At 42.9% G+C, this 24,518-nt stretch overlaps 1 protein-coding gene across 2 annotated transcripts in view; it reads left to right on the top strand.

Moving 5' to 3' along the window:
* KCNH7 (potassium voltage-gated channel subfamily H member 7) overlaps positions 1–24,518 on the top strand; it is a 324,631-nt gene that overhangs the window by 50,546 nt on the left and 249,567 nt on the right. Inside the window, exon 4 of one of the 2 annotated variants that reach the window (XM_029605617.1) lies at positions 5,906–6,120. The exons of the other annotated variant lie outside the window; for it this stretch is intronic. Coding sequence (XP_029461477.1) covers positions 5,906–6,120 — 215 coding nt within the window. The remainder of the gene's footprint in view (positions 1–5,905; positions 6,121–24,518) is intronic. 2 annotated transcript variants of the gene reach the window in all.

The raw sequence follows: 24,518 nt of genomic DNA, 5'->3' as shown, positions 1-24,518 counted from the left end.
TGCTATCTTTCAGAATGTGCACTTTTTTTTTTTTTTACAGTATTTGTATTTTGCTTTTTCTTCAATATTCACTGTTCACAGTCTAATTTGGTTTTCCATTTCAGTTTTGTCTATATATTTATGTTTTAAATTTGCAGTCCCTTATTCTGTATTAGGTAAGGGTGTGTTCGTGTTTCGCATTTGTGACAGAAGTGCTAGTGTGTAGTTTCGCTGTAGGGATTTGTAGCAGTCTGACTTGTTTGTGTTACGCGTCCCGGCCGTGTGGGTGTCGCAACCGGGCCTGCTCACCATGCCATGCCCTCACCAGTTCCTGTCTCGCCACTGCCGCCAGTTCCCGCCATCCCCGTTGTTCACCACGGCCCTCTCCGGCTTCCTCCACACCGCAGGCCTCACAGCGGAGCTCCCGCTGGGGCTCCGCGTCCTCCTGCTCCTTGGCCCTGTCCCTAGGCGCGCACATAGCCAACATCACGACATTTAAACGGCCAAGTGCAGGAAACCCGGCTCGGACTCGCCCTGATGACATCACCAGCCCCTAGTATAAATGGTGAGGTCCTGTCCCCAGGACCTCGCCTTGGCAATCGGGTCGACACCGTGGTATTCTGAGTTTGCCTTCTCCGTGTTCCAGCTTTTCCTTGTTCCAGCATCTCCGTGTTCCAGCGTCTCCGTGTTCCTGAGCCTTCGTGTATTCCTGTGTCCTTCCCAGGTATTACCTTCTCGGACTGATCTCTGGTACTGATCTCTGCCTGCCTGACCATTCTCCTTGTCTGCTGCCTGGAATTGACCCCTGCTTTGGCTGACCACTTCTGGACTGATATCTGGCTCTGACCCTTGCGCTTCACTTGGACACTCTCTTCTGGCCAACTGTGACTACCAGACCAACCTGCTTGGAATCCACCCTCGGCTTCCACCTAACTAGATCTGCAGGCGCTGCCTGTCTCGCCCAGAGAACCTTCCTGATCTGTTACCTCCCTGAGGTCTCCGGAGCTTCCAGTTCGGGTCTAGTCCTTCCTCTCTGCATCAGCCGCGCACCCTTGCTCGTGTTGGGCACACCTCTCCACTACCTCTCCGGGAGATCACTTGAGGCCCACCTAAGTCCAGGCAGTCCGGGTACCTAAGGGCTCAACCTGCGGAAACCCCGGACTGTTATTGGCGAAGCTCCAGCTAGCCTCTGTCTCCTCATGTGTTCCGCCTCCTGGTGGCAGGCACTCTCTGGGTCCGACCAGAGGGCCGTACCAATCCTGCACCAGGCAAAGGGTCCACCTCCAGCAAAACAGTTTGCCCAGTAGATACTGTTTAGTGTTCTAGGGCCTGGTATAATATTTGCCTTTGCTGCCTTTTCATAGGTAATGTTGTTTCTGTTTGAGTACTGAAAGTTACTGCTCTTATGGTATAGTATGGTAAGGTTCTAGATGGTTTTCTTTGTAGGGGTTTGTATTACTTCACAAAATATTTGGCAGTGGAAGAAGTTTGTTTTGCTGTTACTGAGGTGAATTAAAACTGGGGGTTTTTTTGCATGTTGGGTTGTAATATGAACTGTCCTAGTTCTGTTCTGCACATGTTGCTAATCTTAAATTCTTATGGTTATTGCTGTTTGATTATAGTTATGATATTCGCTGCATTTTTGGAAAGAAGATTCATAAAGGAATACATTGATATTTGTTTTATTACTTGATTGTAGCTTATGTTTCTGTTGTGTTCTTTATTTTTCACATGATATTGTTTTGTATTTATAAACTGCAATAAATATAAAATAAATTAATACAGATTAATAAGCATTTTAATGTTGATAAGTGCTTGAAATAATTGAATTAAAATATGTTAAAGCATCACTAATGATTCATGACAGTTGTTGCAGACTGCTTAGAAATCCATTGTTAGGTGTACTCTAAAATGTGAATTTTAAAAGCCTGGTTTGCACCAAAACTGGGAGATACATGAATATGTCAGGCCAGCGCGCGCTGAGCAGATTTTAAAAGCCATCCGGAAACATGCATATCTCCTGCTGTACACACAAAAATATTTTTCAAAAATGGATGGGGCATGGGCGTGGTCTGGGCAGGCATGGGCATTCCTGCATTTCATACTGAAATTACCGCATAAATACATGCACAGGCACGTGCCGGGATCCCCTGCCGCGTAACTTTACTTCTGCTATGGATGACATGCAAGTTATAAAATAAAGACAAATAGATCAGCGAGGTTTTAAGAGTCGGGGCTAACAGGGGATATGGGTGGCTATTAAACTAGGGAGGGTTGGAAGTCCTATCCCTTACCTGGGAGAACTGGTAAAACTGGTAATGGCTTTGGTGCATGGGTCTTTTAAAATGCTCCCACTTATGTGGTAGAAGCAGTATTTGCACACATAGGCTCGTGTCCACACATGTGCGCGCGGTCAGGCTGTTTTATAATATGCAGACATATGTACATGTATGTTATAAAATGGCTGCATCCCTGGGTGCAGTCCACCAAATGCGCCCCTTTGTGCGCCTGTTTAAAAGTTACCGTCATAGGCATTATTTATCGATAAGAGTACAACTAGTTCGGCTTAGACCTGTACGTCTACTGCACACCTTGGGCCCTCTACATAATTCAGTTCTGGCTATGCCACAGTTTCCTGCTAGCAGTAACTGAGAGCCAAGCAGAAGGACCAGGAATGCAAGAAGGAAGGGATACCTATCCTGTCTGGGAAACCCCACAGCTGATATCTAAGGATCTATAAGTTTTATCCTCAAGCCCTTGGGTAAACAGAAGGAAAAGAGGGGGAGAGAATTGATTTGAATAAGGATTCTAAAGATCTTAAGCTGTTTAGAGGTTCTCTAAGTGTTGCCTTTTTTTTTTTTTTTTGGGGGGGGGGGGGGGTTCTTTGATTGGACTGGATGCTTTGAATTTTTAGTATTTTTAGACCTTGTAATAAATTCTGTTCTGCTTTGGAACAACCATTAGGGGTGTGCATTCGTTTTGAACTTAAATGGAAAACACAACTTTTTTTTTTTTTTTGACTTAAAAAAAAGATGAGGCGTAAACGATCGGATTTCCAACTTATTCAACATAGCTTTCTTTGGCCAGCTTGGGGGGGTCAGGAGGCCCCCCCAAGCTGGCCAAAAGTTTCTTTTGAGCCCAACGAGGGTTCCGGGAGCGAACCCGAGGGGAATCACGTGACGCCGCGTCACTCTGACATGACGCCGACGTCACGTGCTCCTTGCAAAGGAGTTCAGGAATGGCGTCCTGACCCCGCTGGACCACCAGGGAGTTTTGGTAAGTCTTTGAGGGGGGGTTTTAAGGCGGGTGAGGGGTTTAAATTTTTATTTGCACATATGGACATAGACTCAACTTATGGAATTCTCCATAAGTCCATATTGACCGCAAATGGGACCCCCATTCAACTTATGGACTTATGAACTTAAACTTTTGGTCTGCACATCCCTAACAACCATTGGCTGTGGACCTGCTTTGTTTTCCTAGTTTCTGCAAGTCTACACTTGGTCCTCCCAGGTTCTGCTTGTTATATACTTAACCACTACTTAACCATTTCCAAGGGGCTGACTATTAGACAGAAGAGATGCTAGATGGAGATCCTCACAGCCTATTCTCTCCCTTCAAGTAAGCTCCTCTTTTTCTGGTACTTTGTCATCATTTGCATCCAGATGCAGATTGGTAAATCATTGCATCCATTGGGCACAAGCTCTTACAGATGCAGATTGGTAAATCAAGCGTAGTGTATGTATTTTTTATAAGATGCAACTGATTTAATATTTAAGCATATGGGGTGAATTGTCAAAGCCATTTACAAACATAAAATATAGGTTTATCCACCTTCAGTACTATAATTTGTTATAAAAGTGCCTGTGGGTTGTAAACATAGGAGTATGCATTTAACCCAATTTTGTGCATAGTTTTATGCTTGCAAAAAAAAAAAAAAAAAGAGGTAGTTCAGGGGTACAGAGTTGAGGCCGTGTTTGGATTTTCGTGCATATTCTTGATTTTAGAAAGTATGGAGTAATTTTCAAGAGGATGTACATGCTTAAAACTGGATTTTATGCGCATAAGTAGACTTTTGAAAATCGCTCTGATATATGCTACTTTCAAGCACAAAAATCCTTTTGAAAGTTACCTCCTATGTATGCAATTTACATCTACAAGCTACACATTGCAAAGAACAGATATAACTTAGTGTGCATGAGTTTAGCGTATACTTTCGCATCATTTTCAAAGAAAACTTATGTGCTTAAGTTCACTTTGAATACTGAAGTAACTTATGCGCTACTACACAGGTTACCCACAATGTTACAAAATTTCCCTTCCTGAGATGTGTAAGGGTGTTGCATTTTGCTTGTTATTTCCTTGTTTTGACTTTATCAATTGGTCTTTGAGTGATGAATAAATTGTTTTCAAGGTTTTGGCCACCATTATCTAACGAAGTTGTTCCTATCCTAGTTTAATATTTTTCTAATCAGGATATTTTTTTTGCTCTATTTAGATCTGCATATGTAGCAGACTTGATTGTGGTCTGGATAGGCATATGTAGGGTTTTCGAGTAGTTGCAAGACTTTTCTAATGACTTGGATGACATTGGGCATGCCTGAGTTTTTTAAATGATCAAAGGTTCTCTGGTGATTGAAATACAGACAAATGTTTCCAGCTTGATGTCCTTCCTTCATGCTGACGTCAGACTGAGCATGTTCGGTTTGTTTCCTCATCTCAGTTCTGGATCTTGTTGATATCCTCCCGGTAACAGCGCATATCCCAAAAGTGATAATCAGGCTTATAAATATTTAATTGAAACTAAGGGCCAATTTTTACAACTTAGGGCCTGTGCAGGTTCAAGTCATTGTGAGATCTCAGAATGAAATCACTGCTTGTACTTTGCCTTCCTGCCTTATTCCCCCCCCCCCCCCCGTCCCCCTTTTCCCACAATGAAAAGTCCATGTGCTATTTCACATCGTGTGCATTTTTAGCAGCTATGGGGAGGGCAATTGTCAGCTCAAAAATGTACCCAGATAACTTCTTTAGAATATGCATCTGGATGCAAACGATGACAAAAGTACCAGAAAAAGAGGAGCTTACTTCAAGGGAGAGAACAGGCTGTGAGGATCTCCATCCCCATATATTACTTTTTAATGAAGGTTGATCAAACACCATATCTAAAGGGGCTTTAGGCATGCTTTCCAAGATACTTAAAGCCTTTGAAGTGCTTGCTTTTTTTTTTTTTTTAACAAAGGATAGGATTACTTTTTTCCCACACTGAAAACTCTGAGTAATACTCTCCTGAAAACTTTTGAAAGTCACACATTTGGTTGAATTGAGCCCATAAGAACTACTTGACAGGAGGTTTAATAGTATGTCATTCCCTGCTTCCACTATGAATCTATAATTTGTTTTACACAAGTAGAACTGAGAATAAAGCTTTGTTTCTCAAAAATTTTGAACAGGTAATTGTAGGATACAAACATATACTGCTCTGTAGAAAGGGACATGCTGCTGTACCCATCTCTGGTGTGTCATCTCAATGATTAGTCATTTCCAGAAATCTCTCAAGGCACAATTTATTAAATAGTTTAGTTAAATTACATCCTTAGGGAACTAGCTGACAACTTTTCTATTAAAATACATTTTTTTCCAGTTAAAGTGCCTTCTAATTTATAAAATAGATGATTGATTGGATTTCTTTTTTATTTGACCACATAACTTGTCAAATTTTGGCTGATTATTAAGTGATATTAAAAACTGAAATGCCTTAGGAAATTGAGATAGGAATGAATATAGTACTACTCAATTTTAAATGTTTGATTTATTTTTTTTTGTCCAACTATGGTAAAGTATTTTTTTATATTTATCAATATCAATTTATTCTACTTCATTCATCTATCATATATTTTGTATTTCTTTCCCATAATTGTTTTTTTAGGGCCTTTTAATCATATCAAGTCCAGCCTCCTGGGATCCACATCAGACTCAAACCTCAACAAATACAGCACCATCAACAAGATTCCTCAGCTCACTTTAAACTTTTCAGATATAAAAAATGAAAAAAAGTCCTCATCCCCACCCTCTTCCGAGAAAACAATTATTGCACCCAAGGTTAAAGAGCGAACGCACAATGTAACAGAAAAAGTTACCCAGGTAGGGCTTTATTTACCTACAACTAACAATTTCAGATTGCATTATTTTTTTCCTGTGCTCATGTTTTTCTGATGCGCTGCTATTCTTGTTAAATGCAGGATTTCCTAGAAATTTGCATGTTTTCCCTTACCAAAATCTATGTACCTCTGCTATGACAGAACTTGTAGTGTACAAATAGCACTGAGTGCCTGGAAATATGCTTTGTCTTGACAACTTTTACAGTACCTCAAATTTAACAGATAACTTTCATTGAGGCATCTCCAGTTCAATCCCAATCAACCATGGGAAGCCCACAAAAGCTCTATTACATTGATTAGAACCAACTTAAGAACATAAAAACATAAGAAATTGCCATCCTGGGTCAGACCAAGGGTCCATCAAGCCCAGCATCCTGTTTCCAACAGAGGCCAAACCAGGCCACAAGAACCTGGCAAGTACCCAAACACCAAGAAGATCCCATGCTACTGATGCAATTAATTGTACATCAACCAACCTCTTCCCTCCAATAGTAATTCATCAACCTACACCAATACAAGGGACCACTTGTGCTCTGGTGTTACTTATGTACGGTGGCTATGTTAAAGGACAGCCCATTTGGTGGGTGCCCTTGTCTTTCGCCCCGTCTATTATTCTTTATTATCTCAATTTATTGTAAATCCTTTTTTTTTTTTAATTTTCTGCAACGTCAGTCATTTTCATGAAAAACCCCAATTGCCCGTTTTCCGAGGCGACCCGCTATTGATGTGTATATACTTATCGAGGCAACCGTCTCAGCTTCTTCTCACGGGTACGCGTCTGCTAGCCCGACATGGGCCATGTTTCGGCACCTCCGTGCCTGCTTCAGGGGCTACGGGTGGGGTAGTGCTGTGTCCTAGCAGGTACACAGTAGCTGTTTGCGCCAACTCTTCCGTGGCGGAAGAGTTGGCGCCATCCACGCAGAAGTATGGTCATCACATAATTGGAAACGCAAACAGCTACTGTGTACCTGCTAGGACACAGCACTACCCCACCCGTAGCCCCTGAAGCAGGCACGGAGGTGCCGAAACATGGCCCATTTCGGGCTAGCAGACGCGTACCCGTGAGAAGAAGCTGAGACGGTTGCCTCGATAAGTATATACACATCAATAGCGGGTCGCCTCGGAAAACGGGCAATTGGGGTTTTTCATGAAAATGACTGACGTTGCAGAAAATTAAAAAAAAAAAAAAAGGATTTACAATAAATTGAGATAATAAAGAATAATAGACGGGGCGAAAGACAAGGGCACCCACCAAATGGGCTGTCCTTTAACATAGCCACCGTACATAAGTAACACCAGAGCACAAGTGGTCCCTTGTATTGGTGTAGGTTGATGAATTACTGATGCAATTAATAGCAGTGGCTATTACCTAAGTAAGCTTGATTAATATTAGTTAATGGACTTCTCCTCCAAGAACTTATCCAAACCTTTTTTGAACCCAGCTACATTAACTGCACTAACCACATCCTCTGGCAACAAATTCTAGAGCTTAATTGTACGTTGAATGAAAAGAATTTTCTCAGATTAGTCTTAAATGTGCTACTTGATCCTTCTATTATCCGAAAGTATAAATAACCGATTCACATCTACTCATTCAAGACCTCTCATGATCTTAAAGACCTTTATCATATCCCCCCCCACAGCCATCCCGTCTCCAAGCTGAACAGCCCTAACCTCTTCAGCCTTTCCTCATAGGGGAGCTGTACCATCCCCTTTATCATTTTGGTTGCCTGTCTCTGTACCTTCTCCATCGCAACCTTATCTTTTTTGAGATGCGGCAACCAGAATTGTGCATAGTATTCAAGGTGCAGTCTCACCATGGAGCGATACAGAGGCATTATCACATTTTCCATTTTATTAAACTGTTACGTTTTCTATATTTAACAACTTTAAACCTGGGGTTATCCTAAAAGAAGGCTTCTATAAGCTCAATGACATAAAAAAGCTCAAACCCCTACTCCATACCCACGATCTCAGAACTGTCATCCAAGCCACCCTATCATCCAAGCTGGATTACTGCAATTCTTTGTACCTAGGCCTTCCCTACTCCACCATCAAACCCCTCCAAATACTACAGAACACCACCGCTAGAATCATCATGAACGCAAGCAAATCAGACCACATAACCCCCTTCCTCAAAGACCTCCACTGGCTCCCTATCCCATCACGTATCCTATTTAAAACTCTCTCCATCATACACAAATCTATCCACAAAAACAATTCCTCCTGGCTCAGCGAACCTCTCCGATTCACACACTCCACCCGCCCAACCAGAGCAAATCTCAAAGGTACCCTACATGTCCCACCCCTCAAGAATGCCCGACTAACATCGACAAGGGACCGTGCCCTATCAATTGCTGGCCCCACTCACTGGAATGCTCTACCTACAAGCCTCCGCCTTGAGCCCTGCCCCTTTAAATTCAAGAAAATGCTAAAGACCTGGCTTTTCAACCAGGCATTTCCAGACTAGATCCATGTACCCTTCTTATCCACCTCTCCTCACCACACGGCTAACTTCGTCCAAGTATTTCATAAATATGTTTCCTCTCTAGTTAATATGTTACCTCTCTAGTTCTACCTCGCAGGCTCACCAATAGAGCCTCCTCCATCTGCAGCACTGTTGTTGCAACATGTTATTCTTGTTGTCCCCCACCCCGCCCCCTGTTCATTCTATTTTCCACCTATTGTTGTGATGTAAACCGATATGATGTGCATTCTAATGTCAGTATAGAAAAGCTGTTAAATAAATAAATAAATCAGCAGCAGATTTAAAGTGGTCACAACTATCTTAACCATTGCCCAAATCAGAGTGAACTTGTCAGGAAGAGTGGCTACTTTCAGTGTCTGTTAGCCTTTCAAACTGTTCAGGATTCTTTGCATGTTGTAATAACTTTTAGAACTAACATAAGAACTATCCAAAGATATTGCTTTACATGAATTTTCAAGGCCACATACTTCTTTCCTTCACCTATCTGCCCTGCAAATTTCATATGCAGCAACTTGCTTGGATAATTAGGCTGGTCCCATTAAACATATGGGCCATAACTCATATTGCAACCTGCAACGAGTACAATTTTCTTCAGCATTAATGTAGCAAGATGCTCACTAACACTAGAGAATCTCAGAAGGAAAAAGTTGTTAAAAGAACATAGTGACATAGTAAAGGATACACAGGAATAGAAATTAACCTATAAAAACAAAAATGTAAATATATATATAAGGTGAAATCTTTTTATTGGACTAACTTAATACATTTAGTCCAATAATAAGGTATCACCTTATTTTTTTATGCTCTTTTTATTGGTTAACCTCTATTTCTGTGAATTCAAGTGGACTTATGTGGCAGCCAAAAGCATTTTTCCAATAGTAAAGGCTAGCAGATAAAAACCTATTCAGTCTTCTCAGTCTACATGCCGCCTCTTTAAGTCTATACTATTTTGAGTAGATAAGCATATACATTTACATACTAAAACAAACATCAGCTCCCTACTTACTTTTCTTTTACTTGTCTTTTGACCCTGTTTCTCCCACTGCTCTCCATGTTCCAAGCATATTGAAACTCTGCTACAGACATGAACTTCTCCATCTCCACTATTAGGTTATTTCAGAACTTGTCGTCTCCTTCTTTGGTTCTTGAAAGATCATTAGTTTATCCAATATCCAGGCCCTCTTCCATGTCTTGCCACCAAATCTTGGAACAATCCATGGAGCCACCAAATTCTAGGAGGCTCTTGTCCAAAATTATCAGGCCTTCCCATGATTACTGATATTTGGTTTTGACCATGGTCATTTCTTGTAAATTACCCCAAGCATCTTGGAAGCCCAATACAGCTGTACAACTGCTGTTAGGTTTGTTAACTACTGCTCCATACAGGTTACTCCAGTGCTGTTAGATTCAGAATCATATCAGTCTAATTCAGCTGTACTGCTGCTATTAAATTTCACAAAGATTTGTTCATATCTCAGCCCTGAATACGGCCAAATTTCAGACCATGTTTTCTTGACAACCAACTAATTACCAGTATCCACTGTGTAAAAGTATCCCCTATCCTCAAACATCCTCAAACAGGTCCATACATGCACACAGGCATACACACATAAACATATTTACACGCTGTTAATCTTCTTAGCAGGAGCCAGCTGATGATCTTGTTTTCATTGCTAATACAAGTATCTCTAACATTAAATCTGTGAAGTTTATCACTGGTTTGGAAAGCTCTAATTCATGTAAAAAAGAATTCCTAAGTTATGCACAAAAAACTTCAGTACTCTAAGACAAAACGCTGCAAGAATACCCTAACAATTTAAAGATTTTGCAAGCTTCAGTGGCAACAACTCGGATCAGTCTGACCTGTTGGGAACAGTGATGTTGAAATGATTTTAAATTAACATTTTAGCTGAGCAGTCAACTTACTACATAAAGTCTCACAGATCTATTTTGTATGACAGCAAACTATGTAACTGACACTTTCAGAGTATATCAAGAAAAGAGTTTTGTTTAAATTGATCTTGAAAAGCTGAAAATGTTTTTGTTCTCTGGAATTTGGCTAAGAACCTGATTAGTTATTAAGAATGAATCTTCATTCAATATAGTAACATAGTAAATGACAGCAGAAAAAGACCCAACTGGTCAATCCAGTCTGCCCAGCAAGTTGTTAATGGTACTAACTGCTGCTCCATTCACATACTTCTTTGCCTTATGGGTAGTAACTGCCACTCGTGTGGGTTACCCCCATGCCTTCTATTAAGGGTGATAACTGCAGGTTATTTCCTATAATTATGTTCCACTTAAAGTTAACTCAGGTTACCCTTTTCTTCATGTCTATTCATTAGCCAGTAGGGATACTCTGTGCTTATCCCATGCTCTTTTGAATTCCATTACTGTTCTTGTCTTCACCTCCTCTTCCAGGAGGGCATTCCATTCATCCACCACATTTTCGTAAATAAATATTTCCAAACATTTTCCTGAGTCAACCCCCTTGTTATAATTAGTGAGGTTTGGGTGGACCCTTGGACACTGTGGCAGCTGACCACGCCCATGGGGGGAAGTCCTGTGAGGGACCACAGGTCAGGCTCAGCTTTGGACACACAAACACAGATATTTCTTTATTTAGACAGTTTGAGAAGCCACCAGAGGTGGCAGTAGTGAGTAGGGAATATTAGCCCGGCTGGGCTAGTATTCCCCAGGGTGCTGGAACAGTGGTTCCTCCGGTAGCAGTGCTGTAGTGGAGAGAACTGAGATAATGAGTACAATAGAACATTCACAGTCCCAAATATGGAGAAGCCCCGAGATAGGGAGAGCTGGCCCTCGAGGAGCGAGTATCCGATCCCAGGGAGCAGAGAGACTCGTTGGCAAAGTACTCACACAGTGGTTCCACGTAGGAGATGGCACTGGCGCTGGAATGGTGGCAGGCCCTCGAGGAGCAAGTACCTGGTTCCAGGGAGACAGCTCTGAGGAGTGGATGATAGTATTACTCACTGATGGTGTCTGTAGCGAATTCTTCCAAGTAGAAGAGGAGATAGATGCAAGCAGTGAGTCAGGGAACATGGGCCCTTGAGGAGCGAGTACCGGTTATCTGATAGCGTCCTGAAAGAAGCAAAAGAGGCCACCAAGGAGCGGGTACCCCGTTAGCAGAAAGAGTCCAATGGAAGTTGGAGAGGCAGAGTAGCTGGGTACGGAGAGCGAATCCCATCCATAAGAATCACCCTTGCTAACTCAACGACTGGCAATAAACTGTAGGCTTAAATATCCAGGCAGCGTGACGTCATCACAGGGGGACGCCCCTGAGGAACGCGCCAATGAGGAAATTTATTTTTATTTATTTTAAATCTTTTCTATACCGTCGTTAAGATGGGTACCGTCACAACGGTTTACAATAAGGCACATAAAATTAATGATACTGTTATGAACCCTCCTGTAGCAGGGCTACCGGAGGATCCTTACCTCTTCCCGGAGGCCGCTCCAAGCCAGGGTCTTGCCTGTGAACTGTCCAGGATTTGTTCCAGGGCCTGGGAGGCCTCGTTGTCCTTGGGGCCTGCGTGAGGCTGCTCGTGTTTGTATGGACTTCCTGGTTTGAGCCACGCCCTTCCCTAGGGGCCGGCCTGCAGCACTTCTCCGTAGTTATAGGGCCAGCTAGGTGTGGGCCTGCCAAACTCCTCCCAGGGAGTCGCCGGTCTGCAGCCCTATAAAAGGACTTCAACTTCAGTCTGTCTTGGCCTTGCATCATCGTGACTTCCCTCTGGAGGCTCCTGCCTGCCAGAGCCTTGTAAGGTCTTCTGTTCTTCGTGGAGCTCCTCGTCTCGTCTGCTTTTATACTATGTCTTTGTGTCTTGATGTCTTGCCTGAGGTCCCTGACCATGTCCTGATGTTCCGCCATGATCTTCCTTATCCTGATGTGTCTGCCTGCCAGGATGTTCTTCCATTCATCTTTGTCTGCAGTGCTCTTGAGCCTTCCGGTACTTGTAAGGCCGGGGGTCCCTCGGATGAGGTTGTGCCCGAGTGGACCAACCTACAGGTAGACTGTGTGTCCTGTGCTCCTGAGCCTCCATTCCCGCCAGCCTTAGAGGAAGCTTCAGATGACATTGACTTCGTCATTGGAGTTCCTCTTTGCCTGGACCTACCCTGCGCTTGTCCCGCTCTCCTCGTGGTCCATGACCAGCCTCCAAGGGCTGTGTAGGGCGCGCAGTGGGACAGGGTGGTCCGCGACCAGCCCATTGGTCCGCCCGTGAAGGTGGGCTGTGTAGGGCGCCCTGAGAGACAGTGCCAATGTTCCCCTACCTTATGTCTTGCCCGGTTTGGATGTCTAGTTCCTTGTCATGTCCGTGATGCCGTCTGCATCAGCCCAAGTGTCTTTGTCAGTGATGCCGTCTGCATCAGCCCAAGTGTCTTCGTCAGTGATGCCGTCTGCATCAGTCATAGTCCTGTCTACGTGTCAAGGCCTCCATCTGCCCTCTACCTCAGGCCAGGCCTGCTGCTCCAATGAAAGGTCCGAAAGGGCTCGGAACAGTCGGCGGACCGTTCCCCTACCAACATCACATGTTGTTGGCTCTGGGAGCTTGCCGGCCTGGCAGAGGGTAAGACCGTGTTCAGCCATGGGAGCCACCGTTAACCCTTGGCTCGGCCCTGAAGGTCTGGGCCCGGGCTGAGGCCCAAGGGCGCACTAAACTGCCCCTACGCAACAGATACTAAAATCTGTCAGTTTACACAGGTGCCATAAGGTTCAGTAACATAGTTTGTAATCAATATTAATTGTTAAATGTGATAAATCATGTCCAGGTCTCTCTGTCCGTTTAGAGTACCACACTAGCTTTATAATTGTAACTTATCCTTTAGTGATGAACTATCAATTAAAAACTACACACTTAGTGATTACTGCAGTGTGTGTGAGTGTTCAGTTGTTCGTACCTTGCACTTCCCTAAGGTACCTGTAGAACATGGCGGGTGGCAGCGCCCAAGCCAGTCCGGGGATGCTGGAGAGGATGGCAGGAGGACGCTGCAGCAGCCAGGCTTCCGTGAAGAGCAGGAGGAGCCGCAAAAAAGGAAAGGTAGACGAAGTGAAGCCGTCGGGAAGTGACGGTTGCAACACCCCTTGAAGTCTATCCTTAGATCTACAGCTTTCTTTCCATTGGAAAAAGTTTCTTATGCATCATAAATACCTTTTAGATATTGAAAGGCCTATATTGTAACTCCCCTCTCTCTCTCACTTCCTCCAAGGTATGCATATTTAGGTTTTTCAGTCTCATCTCCTTTCAGTGCAGACCCCATATAATTTTGGTTGCCTTTCTCTGAACCGCTTCCATCCTGTCGGTATTCTTTTTGAAATTAGGAGTCTGCAAAGCAAAGTTGTTTATATCTATTTTTTCTGTCACTTCATTTGGGAAATTGTTCAGTTTTTTTTTAGTTTCATTTCCTTTTTTTTTTTATTTTGGAAAATAGGGTGTGCTATTTCCAGATACTTTAAAAAAATGGAAAAGGAAAAGAAACTGAAAAACAAAACAAAATAATTTCTGAAACAAAATGACAGAAAAACCCAAGTAAGAGGGTCTCCAGAGAATCCCTGTCCTATTGCCCTGCTACCCCTGAAGGTTGCAATTTCCCTAGACAAAGTAATATTTAAAAAATCTCCGGTAACATGCCCCACCTCCAACCCTCAGAAGCTCCCATTTGTTAAAATACCCTCCCCAAGGAGCCAGTCCCCCCTAGCCCTACCTCCTGCCCTCCCCCTGGTCTCATCAGATCCAACCTGGTGGTCTAGTGGGTGTACAGGAATGACCTCTCTGCTCCCAGACCCAGATGGCACCATTTTCCAAAATAGCTCCAGACAGCCCTTTACCCTATCATGTGACAGAAGCTACTCAATGGAACCAGTAGACCCCATCACATGATAGAGACTACCCAATAGCACAGGTTGCCCCTGTCAACTAATGGGGGAAAGGATGATTTAGGCCATTTCTCAAATTGATGGTCAGCAGGTCTGGAAGTGAAGGGGTTGCACCTGAGCCCCCACAAGACCATCAGGCAGGATTTGGTGAGCTGTGGAGAGAGTGGGTTAGGGTAGGTGGTGGAGGCCATCTCCAGGAGGGTATTTTTTGACAAAGGGTTGAGTGTTGGGAGCAGAGACTGTGACTAGGTTTTTATTTTTAAACATATTACTTTTTCTAAGGAAACGGCCACGTCCAGAGTTGGTGGGGAGGTGGGACAGAGGGTTTTCAGAGACTCTTGGTTTTGACCTCAGCTTGAACCTGACCTTGTCTCCAGCCGCCTGTCCTGACTTCAGCTTGAACCTGACCTTGCCTCCAGCTGACTGCTTTGGACTTGGCCTTTCTTAGGCTCTTGCCTACTTGCAAGCCCGGACTTAACTTGTTCCTAACTGCTTGCCTGCTTCTGTCTGTCCGAACTTCTGGTAATAGCAGGTCTATTCTTCAACCTTGCTCCTTTGGACCCTGTGTTTCTGCTGCTTCCTGGCACCCTGCCTTGGACACTCTCTCCGGGATAAACCATGCAGAGGCCTGTCTAGACCAGCCAGCCCCGGTACCCAAGGGCTCAACCTGAGGGGATCGAGGGCTGGTATTGGCGAAGCTCCAGTTGGCGTCTGCTTCCCGTTGTGCCCTGCCTCCCGATGGTGGAGACCTGTGGGGGTTTCCCCACGGGTAGCCCCAACTCCACCTCGAGCCAAGTGTCCACCTCCACAACAACTGCTGTATCACATTGCTTTGCTGCCTTCAAATCATCAGACAGCATCACCCTTAAGTCTCTCTCATGGTCCGTGCAAGTTATTTTTTTTACCACAGCCCCACCCCAGACCCTCCAGTCACCTCCCCTGCCCATCATACACAGCTCCTTTGGATTTCTATACCTCAAACGCATGACTCTGCATTTCTTGGGAAAAGCTCAAGTTTTCTTAGATCACTTTTCATTCTCTCTACTCTTTCAGTTGTGTCTCTATTGCTTAGTGTCATCTGCAAAAAAACAAACTTTTCTTTTTAACTCTTCCGCAATATCACTCACAAACATATTGTGGTCCCAGAACATATTCCTGAGGTACTCCACTTATCACACTTCTCTCAACGAACTCTGCATTGTACTGTTATGTATACGTAGTCCAGCTTTCCCTAAAACTGAATATGTGTTTTCCTCTGAGATTTCTCATCATCTGATATCCCCTCAAATTAATTTGAGGGGATTTAAATATGCCTCCTTTGGAATTTAAAAAGCAATTGGAGTGAATTGCGCAATGAGACAGAAATGCATTTTTATTCAACATTCTCTTTCAAAAGAGGGCTCTCAATCTTCTTACAATATAGTCTAATTCAGTGATTTCTAACCTTTTTCATGAATTGGTGCACTATTACCTTCCTTTTGTTCCCCATCTCCCCACCTGGTATCATCACCTTCCCTTCTCTCCCCACCACACCCCCTGGCATTATCACTTTCTCTTCCCTCCTTCCCCCTCCCCCTCCCACCCCCATTATCACAGTTCCCTTCCTTCCCTGGCTCTTGGCATCAGTATCTTTCCTTTCTTCCCACTGCTTAAGCATCAGCAACTTCCTTCCCTTCCTCAACCCCACCTCCTGGCATCAATGATTTCCCTTCCCTCTTTCCAACCCCCCCCCCCCCCCCCCCCCCATCTTCTGCACCTTCCTTTATTCTGTTTTTCTTTTTTAATTAAATAAACGAGCATTAGACAAAACACAATTCATGGGAAACCAGCTCCCCCAAAACAAAACAACATTTTCTTCTTCTTCCCACCCCTATTCATTCTCCTGTATGTGCAGCTTTCAATCACCTTCCTAAGGCATTTGCTGTGAATAGCTCAGAAATGGAGTAAGTTCGGGTGGATTCCCTTTTGTCAGACGGAAAGAACGTTTTGGTTTTCTTTTCCTCCTATGGAAAATCATAGGAGCTGCTCTGAGCCACTTTCTTTCTTTCTACTCCATCCATTTCCTGTAGAATGGAAGCAGAATAACATCTCAGGAAAGAGCTGGGGAAAAAAAGTCCAGTTTCAGAGCCTTTTTGTTTTTAAAGAGAGAGAGCAGATGTCAGTTGTAAAGTGACTTTGAGAGTCCCTACCTGCCTGGCAAGCATCTCAACACAGTCACTAAGCACACAAGCCCCCTCACACCACTTATCCCCTTCACCTTTATTCACTCAAACCTATACTGCTCAGCTTGACACTGCACACACGCACTCATACTTCAAGACCCAGCACTGGCACTCACATGTCACTAAATGAATTCAGTAATATACCCAGAAGTTATACAAAATAAGAAAAATATTTATTAAAGAAAAACAACAACAACAACACAAAATGCAATTAACTTTATCGCCTCTTCCCAAGGAGTGGCATGGTGGATGGTGAATGTCCATGCCCTGTTGCCTTTTCTTGGAGGAAAAAACAGGACTGCGAGTTTTGCTTCCCCCACTAGGGGGACCTTCTACTCCTCCTGCTGTTTCTGAAGACAGACTATAAGCATGTCTAGGCAAGGCTAAAGTAGAAAAAAGGACAGCCGGTCAAGATGGCTCAAGACAACAAAGAAATTGCAGGTATACAGAAGTAAAGAAGCAAGGGCATATAATTACACAATTAATAATATGCAACCTTTAGCTGTGAAAGGAACGAAGCGTGAGTAAGCATGTTTGGCTTCTTGCCCGTGACATCATGTTGATGTCACGTCGCAGTGCTCAGTGTCATTTCCCCACCCAATTTCAGATGTTGTTGACATCAGGCGAGAAACTTTGCCTGTCAAAACTGGATAATCAATAATGCAAACTGGAATGTGGCAGGTATGATTTTCCTTCATTCTGCTCTCATTTGCATGCAATTTGTCGTTATTTAGTCACCCATACAAACTTTGACCAAAGGTAACTTGCAGAATTTTATTCACTGGCTTCATTTGCCTCTGGATGCTTTCCGGCATTAAAATGAGGGAGTCGAGTCTTATATTTGCCTTGTACTATTAATTTAGTCTTTTTTTTCTACTCATTATTATGGAAATTATCTTTGACACTATAAAAACAATTTAGTACATTTTAAATGAAAATGGGTCTTGGTTACAATACCTGAAAGACTAGAGCAAGGCATAAAAGGAGCGAATGATTTTACCCATTGTGTTCTTTAAAAAACAGCAGTCATAATTGCACTCCATATTCCAGATAGCCACTGTTAAGTTTCCTAGTTTTTAGTTATTTGTTGTAGGCATTTCCTTTGATGGAAAAAAAAACTATATATAATAATTATTTAACAATATATTGTATATCATACCCTGATACAGTATATGCAAACTAGTCACAACAAAGTCTAACTTCTTTTTTTTGTTTGTTTTTCTTTTATGTAGCTACTACAATTACTTATAAGCTCCTTGTATTCTGATAAAATATAGCATTGGTATTATCATAAATGCTTGATCCACTATGCATTTTTCACCATAGAAACAGAGAGGTCAATATTCAGAGCGAGACAAAAATATCTGGGGAAAGTTACATGCAGGACTTACAAGCACAATATACACAAATAAAGATGCACACATTAACTTTAGCAGGATAAAGTTAGGGTCATGATTTTTCTCAACCAGAATTGTGCACATGAGTTTAGCCAGAGATTGTTCAATATATGTGTTCACTGAGTCATAGAATTCCTCCAATGATTCCCTTTTTTTGTCTAGATAAACGTTTTATGCCCAAAATGTTTTGCATGCAAATGGAGTCCGTAGTGGGAAATAGAGAGAGCTCATTTATTGTGCATGTAACTCAAATAATTGTACAAATACTGACCTCAGAATAACTGGCTAGATTCACCAGGTTATAGTTAGCTGGATATTCATCCTCATTTACCCAGCTAAAAGTGCTGTTGAATGTTTGGCTACATTTGACCACACAAAGGGGCCGATGCAATATTATACGTGGAAAGCGGGCGCTGACTTTTCAGCGCCCGCTTACTTAACGCATGCAAGGCACCCGCAAGGGGGGTGCCATGCAATAAACAAATTAGGGTCCGTTTTTATTACTGGCTGAATTTACCGGCGTCGGTCTTCATAACTCGGCAGTCTGTGGAGGTTTGGGGTTTTTTTACTTAAGAAAAGAAGCACAGAAAAACAGTTTTTTCTGCTTTTCTGTACTTTTTTTTACATGAACTCAGCTATTAATGCCTGTTCCAGGCAGACATTAATATCTGAGAGCTAAATGTGTGTCTGAGATGCACACTTTTTTTTTTTTTAATGTGGATTGAATGAGTAATAGCCTCATTCACATGCATTAGCATGTGATGAGCGCTATCGCATTCACTCCTAGTCGGAAGCGGGTTAAATAGGCGCTAATCCCCCTATTGCATTAGGGGGTGGATTAGGCCTATTTAACCCGCGTCCGAGTGCGGGTTGTGCAGTACAATGTAGCAAATGCCTTTTACGAGGCCACAATTACCCTGTTAAACTTAAAAAGCCTGCCCTGGGAATGCCCTGGCCCACCCCCTTTCTTACTCAGCAAAATATCTATTGGCAGCAATTCTACCCACGTAACTGTAACCCTGTAAAGGGGAATTTTGAATGGGTAAGATTTACCCAGGAAACATCTGGATTCAAACAGGTAAATATTTTGAAAATCATCCCCTTAGTGAATAGGGCACTTATTAATATAGTAACATAGTAATGATGGCAGAAAAAGACCAAATGGTCCAACCGATCTGCCCAGCAGGCTACACCCTTGTTTCTCTTAAGGGTAGTAAACGCTGCTCAGTGCAGTTATCCCAAGCTTTATGATAATCCATAAAGATTTCAGCTAGCAACATTTTTTTACTGGGTGATGAGCGTTCTTAAAAATTTAGACAGTGCTGCTTGACATCCTTTAAAAAAGGATTGGATAAGTTCTTGGAGAAGTCCATTACCTGCTATTAAGTTCACTTCTTATGCATTGGTTATAGACTTTGCCACTGAAGCAGACCTGTGATTTTTCCCCTTATACCTGAGTATCAGTACCCCAGACCATAGAGGTTGGGGCCCTCTGAATCCAAATCCCTTTTTCCCCCCTGCCAAAGTGGGGCACAATGTTGCAGTCACATTAAAAGCACCAAGGCTTATTGGTTAAGGGTAGTAATCTCCATGCCTTCTGCTAAGGGTAGTAACCGCTGCACCAGCAAGTTACCCCCTGCACACTTTCTTCATTTCCTTTCGGACCTGAAAAATGTATGCAATTCATATTATTATTGTATGTGTAGACTTGAAAATTAATGCAAAGTGAAACAGAAACCACTCTTTTTATCTTTGGCTGTGGCTCAAAAGTTAGACGTATTGGGGTAATTTTCAGTGAACAATATAGCTAAAAAATTACAGTGGTACTTGTCTCCTGATTTTTCCATAGGCAGTGGAATGGGGCAAAATAGTGTTTCTAGATTTGAAAATCATATCCACGCATGTTGTTTCCTTTCCCATGACCTTTCCCTGCCCTCAACCAAATATATGCGCCTTGTGAAAGAACCCTCGTAATTTTATCAGTTGTAAGGGGTAGAGTTTTCAACGTACCTATGTACACAGCTAACTCTCTTTCAAAATTACCCTCCCCATGTAAAAATTTGATTGCAAATGGTATAGTTTTGTATTTATAAAGGCCTGGGTAACCCAAATCTTCGATCTATTGCATTATTATACCATCCTAATCAAACAGTGATAGAAACAAATGTCTCACAGAATATTGTTCCTGATATGCTTGCAGAACTGTCTGGATGGGCAGACAAAACCGGTCTCTGTTTCTTCCTTGTACCATTTTCATTTTTCATTCTTTTTGGAGCTCTTAAAAAAAAAAATCATAACTAGCCAGAAAAATACATGAATGGTGATTTTTTACAGACTGTTTAATAATAAATTAGAAACAGCTTGTTAAAAATGGTTAAAAATAAAGTAAAATGGTTTGTTTCCTAGGGCAGTGCAGGGCATTGTGTTCAGTGTTGCAGACAGGGTGAGACTTTTAGGCATAATTCCAAAATGGTTTTTGCTGTATTTTCTGTTTCATTAGCATTTTCAAACAATAGACATCTGCCTCATTATTTATGCACAGCATGAATTAGTAAGATGAGACATGAATCCTATTCAAGCATATTAAATAAATCTGCTTGTATGGCTCTGTAATAGTGGTTACTCGGTTACCGGAGACTGAATGCCAGTAAAATGCTACTTATACCTAGAATCAAAATGCACTGTTTTCGTAAAAGATGGAATTTATGCTGAGTGAAGTAATAAAAAAGTGATTTGTACTGATCACGATTGAGATAATGAAACAAACATTGAATAATAAATCTGAAAACAATTACTAACCCCACCCACCACCACTACCATCCTCAAATAGATGGTGAGCAGGTCAAACTAACTAAGGGGGTCATTTATCAAAGTGCTATAAAAAGGGGAGGATTTTGTGGCCTGGGCTCACAGTTTTGGAGAGAGAGACAGAGACAGAGAGAGAGACTAGCCCTGATACCTATCTAGTGTGAGGGTATTTATATCTCTATGGGAGACCCACCTAGTAACTCGAGGTGAGGTTTAGGTATTAGTGTAGGGGTTAGGGGACACTTTGACATTCAAAGTGTGACGTACAAACAGAACAGTGGTCTCTTGTGAAGATTTGATGACCTACGGAGAGAGGAAACTCACCCAAAGATGAGATTTGTGCAATATTCTCTCAACCTAGCTTGATGTTACCCAGGTAGAGAGTCCGTCAAGCTAGGTTGAGAGAACATTGCACAAATCTCATCTTTGGGTGAGTTTCCTCACTCCGAAGGTCATCAAATTTTCACAAGAGAGCACTGTTCTGTTTGTACATCTCACTTTGAATGTCAAAGTGGCCCCTAACCCCTACACTAATACCTAAATCTTACCTCGAGTTACTAAGTGGGCCTCCCATAGAGATATAAATACCTATCTAGTGTGATGGCATTATGCTTAGGTTCTCTCTCTTTCTCTCTCTCACACATCACGATTTACACTAAGATAGTGCTTCACATAGGCATTAGCCCAAATTGTGATAAACTTCCTATTACTATAAAACACACCCTTTTTCTTATCACATGTGATATTTAGTGCATTTTGATAAATCCAGGCCTAAAATTGAGCACGTCATGTGATGAAAAGAAAATTATTCTGTTACCGAAAAACTACACATTCTAAAAGAGGCATGACATTAAAACGTTTGGTTGAAAATTTCTTGGCTTATGTTTTATCTTATCTCAAAGGCATGTTCAGATTGGATATGATCTTGTTTGATATGATTGCTATGGGGTACAAAGTGATGGCAGGAGTAATATTAGAAAATATTTATTCATGGAAAAGATGGTGGATTAATGGAAAAACCTCCAAATTTCAGAATTCAAAAGGTATGAGATTAGAACAGAGGATCCTTAGATGCAAAAAAAAGGGGAGAGAAAACAAGAGATTGACTGGGGTATGATGCACTGCAAAAAAAAAAAAAAAAAAAAGCAAATTGGGCAGACTAAATGGTTCTTATGATTCTTATCTGCCACCATATTCTGTTTTTATGTTTCTAGCAACCTCAAACATTTCAAATTTATGAAAAGACTACCAAACCTCACAATAATCACTCTTGCAATAATAATTTCCCAGTTAGAACCTGGTGTAATCTAAATTTGTGAATTTACGAGCAGACCAAAACTGTAAATATTTTCAGAGCCATGCTCAGCCTTTAAATTACAATTAGCTCCACTTTTGTCATAGGAGATATTACTATAAATGCTGTATAGAAGCATGCCTTTTGTTGATGGAAATATTACTATAAATGCTCTATAGAAGCATGTTTTTTGTTAGTTAATATGACTACTTCATTTCATTCCACTTACTAGTAACTCTTATAAACCTTATCAACTTTTAAATTTATCTTCCTGTGTGAATAGTGTATTAGTTCTAATAGCCGTGTCAGTCTTGGAGAGAACTTGAATCCTCATAGGACCAAGAAAAGAAGATGTTAAAATTCATGGCTCACAGGCTCTCCCTCTTCCTGCGCAATCATTAAATTGATTTAAAGAGCGGAATTCCTCCTTCTCAGCACGGTCCCACCTCTCTCTCTCTCTCTTCCCGTCTGCGCGCCGCAAGGGGGGCCGGTTTTATGCTTACCAGACCCACCCCTCAATGGGTGGGTTCGGTAAGTTAATGTAAATCAGTTATTTACTCTCTCAGATAATAGTAGGACAAGGGGGCACTCCATGAAGTTAGCAAGTAACTCATTTAAAATAAATCAAAGAAAATTCTTTTTCACTCAGCACATACAGGCCGATACAGTACAGTGCACTCCGACAGAGTGCACTGTTAGCTGGCATTTGGACGCTCGTTTTCAATGCGCTAGCTTTACCCCTTATTCTGTAAGGGGAAATTGCGCGTCCAAACCCCCCGAACCTAATAGCGCCCGCAACATGCAAATGCATGTTGATGACCCTATTAGGTATTCCCGCGCGATTCAGTAAGTAAAATGTGCAGCCAAGCCGCACATTTTACTTTCAGAAATTAGCGCCTACCCAAAGGTCGGCGCTAATTTCTCTGGGCACTGGGAAAGTGCACAGAAAAGCAGTAAAAACTGCTTTTCTGTGCACCCTCTGACTTAATATGGCGATATTAAGTCAGAGGTCCCGAAAGTTTAAAAAAGTAAAAAAAAAAAAAAAATTTGAAATAGGCCCACGGCTCGCGGGTTGAAAACCGGACGCTCAATTTTGCCGGCGTCCGGTTTCCGAACCCGTGGCTGTCAGCAGGCTCGAGAACCGACGCCGGCAAAATTGAGCATCGGCTGTCAAACCCGCTGACAGCCGCCGCTCCTGTCAAAAAAGAAGCGCTAGAGACGCACTAGTGTCCCTAACGTCTCTTTTTACCGCCGGGCCTAATTTAAATACATGTTTTTACTGTATCGCGCACACAGGAGAGTGTCCTGTGCTCGCGCTGGGAGAGCGGGTGCTCGCCCGCTCTCCCGCGATTTTACTGTATCGGCCCGATAGTGAAGCTCTGGAATTCATTGCCAGAGGATGTGGTTAAAGAACTTAGTTTAGGGGATCGAGAGAGAGGAGAGAGAGCGCCCTAACTCGCAAAGCTGCAGAGCCAACCCAGTGAAAGCCGGTGAGAAGGGGGAACAGCTGAGGCGAGTTGGCTGACGTCATCGCTGCAGGCCCGCGGGAAGCTTAAAAACCCGCGGTTGAGAAGCGAGGTGTGGGGATCGAGAGAGAGGAGAGAGAGCGCCCTAACTCGCAAACCTGCAGAGCCAACCCAGTGAAAGCCGGTGAGAAGGGGGAACAGCTGAGGCGAGTTGGCTGACGTCATCGCTGCAGGCCCGCGGGAAGCTTGAAAACCCGCGGTTGAGAAGCGAGGTGTGGGGATCAAGAGTGAGGAGAGAGAGCGCCCTAACTCGCAAACCTGCAGAGCCAACCCAGTGAAAGCCGGTGAGAAGGGGGAACAGCTGAGGCGAGTTGGTTGACGTTATTGCTGCAGGCCCGCGGGAAGCTTGAAAACCCGCGGTTGAGCGGCGCGCAGTCGACGCTGGCGCGCTGCCTAAGCCGCGCGCGCAGCTTTGATCGGCTTAGATCACCTTCAATTGCCTTTGATAGACTGTGCCCTAATTTCTTTTCCTTGAAAATTGACTTTGAATTTATGGGTAAGAAACGCAAGCCTAAGGTCTATACCTCCTCTCCTGCTCCAAATAACATCGGACCGATGGATGCCCACATAAAGAGAATGTCAAAAACGGACTGGGAAAGTGCCGCTTTAGAAGTGTCCTTGAGTCCGGGCAATGGCCCGACTACACCTCCACAACCTCCAGGATCTCTTTTGGTGGAAAGTAACCTCGAGGACAGCCAAAGTGTGAGTAAGGGGGATGGAGTTTGTTCTCCCCCTGAAAATTCTTTTGAAGGA

The sequence above is a fragment of the Rhinatrema bivittatum genome, chromosome 6 (assembly GCF_901001135.1).
Source record: "Rhinatrema bivittatum chromosome 6, aRhiBiv1.1, whole genome shotgun sequence".
NCBI lineage: Eukaryota > Metazoa > Chordata > Amphibia > Gymnophiona > Rhinatrematidae > Rhinatrema > Rhinatrema bivittatum.
This window is presented reverse-complemented; position numbering and strand designations above follow the sequence as displayed.